This window comes from Nicotiana attenuata, unplaced genomic scaffold (assembly GCF_001879085.1).
Source record: "Nicotiana attenuata strain UT unplaced genomic scaffold, NIATTr2, whole genome shotgun sequence".
NCBI classification, from domain to species: Eukaryota; Viridiplantae; Streptophyta; class Magnoliopsida; order Solanales; family Solanaceae; genus Nicotiana; species Nicotiana attenuata.
Window position 1 is genome coordinate 65,925 of NW_017674433.1, and position 3,243 is coordinate 69,167.

Genomic DNA, 3,243 nt, shown 5'->3' on the forward strand with positions numbered 1-3,243 from the left:
TTGCAGCCTTGGTGACTGTGAAGCATCTCCTTCAGAAGAACGTTAAATGCCGGAACTTGTTAGAAAATGATGCTGGAGGTGGCTCTGTCTCTGGTGCCATTGCGGTGAGAACCAAATCTTTTTTCTGATTAACTATGTGGTCAAAAGGTGCTATCTTGATTATTAGGCTACCTTCACCCACAATGTAATAGTGTTGACGTGTTACTTACATAAGGTGGTTTTTACTTTTCTCTTCATTGAATATGGATCATTCAGGCACATGATATTTCTTGAAGAAAATAAGAGAAGTACACCCCTTCTGTTTTGGGACATCCCTAATTTGTTCCCCAGCTTCTTTTCTATACTTTCTTTTGGGTGGGGGATCAGGGAAGGGGACACTGGAGGGCATGGTAAACGTAAGGCGTGGATCTGTTGACATTTTTTGGTATAAACACTTTATAGAGCTTTACATCTGGTACTTTCAGGAGTGAGCAATTCTCATGCAAAGTACTTTTCATTGTATCTTCTGAACATATAGTGTATTGCTGAACTTTCCATTTGGGAAGCTCTGGATATGCTCATTGACATTTGTTTCTGTGTGCCACTCATGGCACAAAAAATATGCTTCATACTGAAATCACTCAACATGAAAAAGAAAAAAGCTTTCCACTTGTACCATTCATATTCAGTAGATAGTTGAACCACTAGAAAATGCTGATGGCAATTCTATTCTGTTGCAGAAATATCAGCCTTATGCAACTGACCCAAACCTTAGTGGTGCACTTGCTTCAGTGCTTTGGGAGCTGAACCTTTTGTCAAAGCATTATCACCCAGCTGTTTCTACAATGGCATCCAACGTTTCTATGTTGAGCACTGGCGATAACCAGGTTTACCAGTCCAACAAATCTCCTACACAAGCTTTTAAGGAGTTGTCACTTGAGCAGGAATCATTCATCGTAAAAAATGACCCCAAAAGCTCAAGTACCAAGAGAAAAAAAGGGAATGCCTCATTAGAGCATATTAGTATCGGGTCTGACCTTGATTTCACTGCTCAAATTGATGAAAATGATGTTAGAAAGAAACTCTCTGAGCATTACTTGCTGCTTCATGACATAGCTGAAAATGAAAGACTAAGAGGGGAATTGGCTCGGACAACATTGTCTCTGAAGCTGCACGAACAATATAAAAAGCAGAAGAAAAGAAGAACAAAGTAGGTATCTGTTGTCTACAATTTTGTAGGTAGATCTATTTAGCTGTTTTCAGCATTCTGCAGTATTTCTGGATAGGAGAGTGCAACTCGCGATTGTTTTGTATAAACTGGGCATAATCTATTTTGCCTTCTGATTATGAAATAGATCTCATTATTTATATTCCTCTCTTTTCTGCCTCCCCCTCTTTCCCAACTAATCTTGTATATTCGGTTATTAATAGACAAGATGAGAGAAGAGAAGAGAGAAAAATGAGGGTTCATTCTTTTCCATAAAGTATTTTACACACTGCATTATGCCTATTGATTTCTCATTATGTAAATAGAAGAATGGTTATCCTGATGTCCAGAAGGTTGTTTTCGCTTGGATAAACAAGATTAAAATGCTGATTTTTCTTTGTGATAAATAATAACAAGGAATTCCTACAAAGATTTGCCATTTTGTTTATGTGAAATCTACCAGATAACTGCGACTCAAAGATTCTCTTCGTAGAGAACTCGATAGCTAATATGGATATTAATTTGTTGCCAAAAGTGAATTTGATGACCATATAATCTCCTCTTTCTATATAGTGGCCTCTGTAAAATTTTGTGCAAACGGGTTCACTCGATATTAAGGTACAGCCGAAACATATGCTCCAGCAGGTGTCGCTGCTGACGTCTAATTTCTTATTATTTTTGGCCATATGTACCTCGAAATAATATATTCTGAGGTCGTACTCTGTTTATTATATCTTAAAAATGAACAAATTTAAAGCTAAATTGCAAGAAATTGATTTTCATTGACACCAAATATTTAGATGCATATTGACCTTTGTATTTCCACTTTAATCATTCGTTTTGTGCTAAATAGATTGAACCATTTGAAACTGATGAGTTTACAAACTTATCATCCTGATCATGCTACCATTACATTTTCAGAAGCTTATTAACATAAATCTCTCTTCAAAGTACCAATTTCCATATGATAGCAAAGATTTGGGTGTCACGGTGAGCAGAGACGGATCCAAAATTTTGAGTTTATGGATTATGAGATTCTAGAAAAGTCAGCTTAATGAGTTTTTGGATAAATTATTTATGCATATGAAGTGAACTTATTAATAAACCTGCTGAATTATATCAACAGTCTTTCAGATTCTTGGACGTGCAATATTACGTCAAGCTTGCTTTATTCTAACGTGAGCAATAACCTAAGCCTTTTGAAGTTACTGACTTTGCAACCATCTTCATATTAGATATTAATTCAGCATCATCTACTCTTGTTTATTAATTCATTTATTATTGCCAAACTGAACCCAAACCGAACTGAAAATTAATTGCCGTTGATTTGTTATAATTTGGAGTGCAAGCGTTAAAGTCATCCTTCTCTTCATTGTAAAGAACTTTTCGAGTCACATTTACCTATAAATATCTTGAGTATTTTTATTTTTATTACACTTTCTGTAGGTAGAAGTTAAACTATTTAAGAAACCTTTTTTTAGGTACATTAACTTGAGACTTTAAAAAATTAAGACCCCTCATAAAGTTTAGCTTTAGGCCACAAAATTGGTCGGGCCGTCCCTAATCGTATTACATCATTTTTTTATAATTCAATATTAGCTATTTCATACTTTATATTGTTATTTATCTATAGGTTTCCAGAAGCTATAGTTCTATCTCTACACTCACAAATTTCTAAAAGACCCAAAGATTCAAATCTTCAATTTATTTTATTATCTTTGAATAATTATTGTAAAGTATTTTTTTTTTTGTTATTTGTTTATAGTATTTGGTAATAAAGATAACAATAATTTTCATAAGATATATATTATCTCATAAATCATAATAAGACATATAAAGACTTATGTGGATTAGCATTTCTTTGTTTGATGAGCTAGCTTAGTGAGATTAACATTCATTATATTTAGAAACTTACATTTTTTTCTTTGATATTTTTTCAATAACTAAAACACATTATTGAATAATATATATATAATTTTTAAAAATTATATATTTATTGATATAGGTACACGCGCAAAGCGCGTACCCTAAGACTAGTATATATAAAGTTTTCTAAA

The 3,243-nt window shown here is 33.5% G+C and overlaps 1 protein-coding gene across 1 annotated transcript in view; it reads left to right on the forward strand.

Moving 5' to 3' along the window:
• Positions 1-1,356, forward strand: part of LOC109218662 (nucleolar complex protein 3 homolog) — a gene marked incomplete at its 5' end in the record, with an annotated part of 24,790 nt that extends 23,434 nt beyond the window's left edge. Inside the window, 2 exon segments of the mRNA XM_019383035.1 lie at positions 7-104; positions 720-1,356. Of these exon segments, the coding sequence (XP_019238580.1) occupies positions 7-104; positions 720-1,193 (572 nt within the window).
• Positions 1,357-3,243: the final 1,887 nt, after the last annotated feature.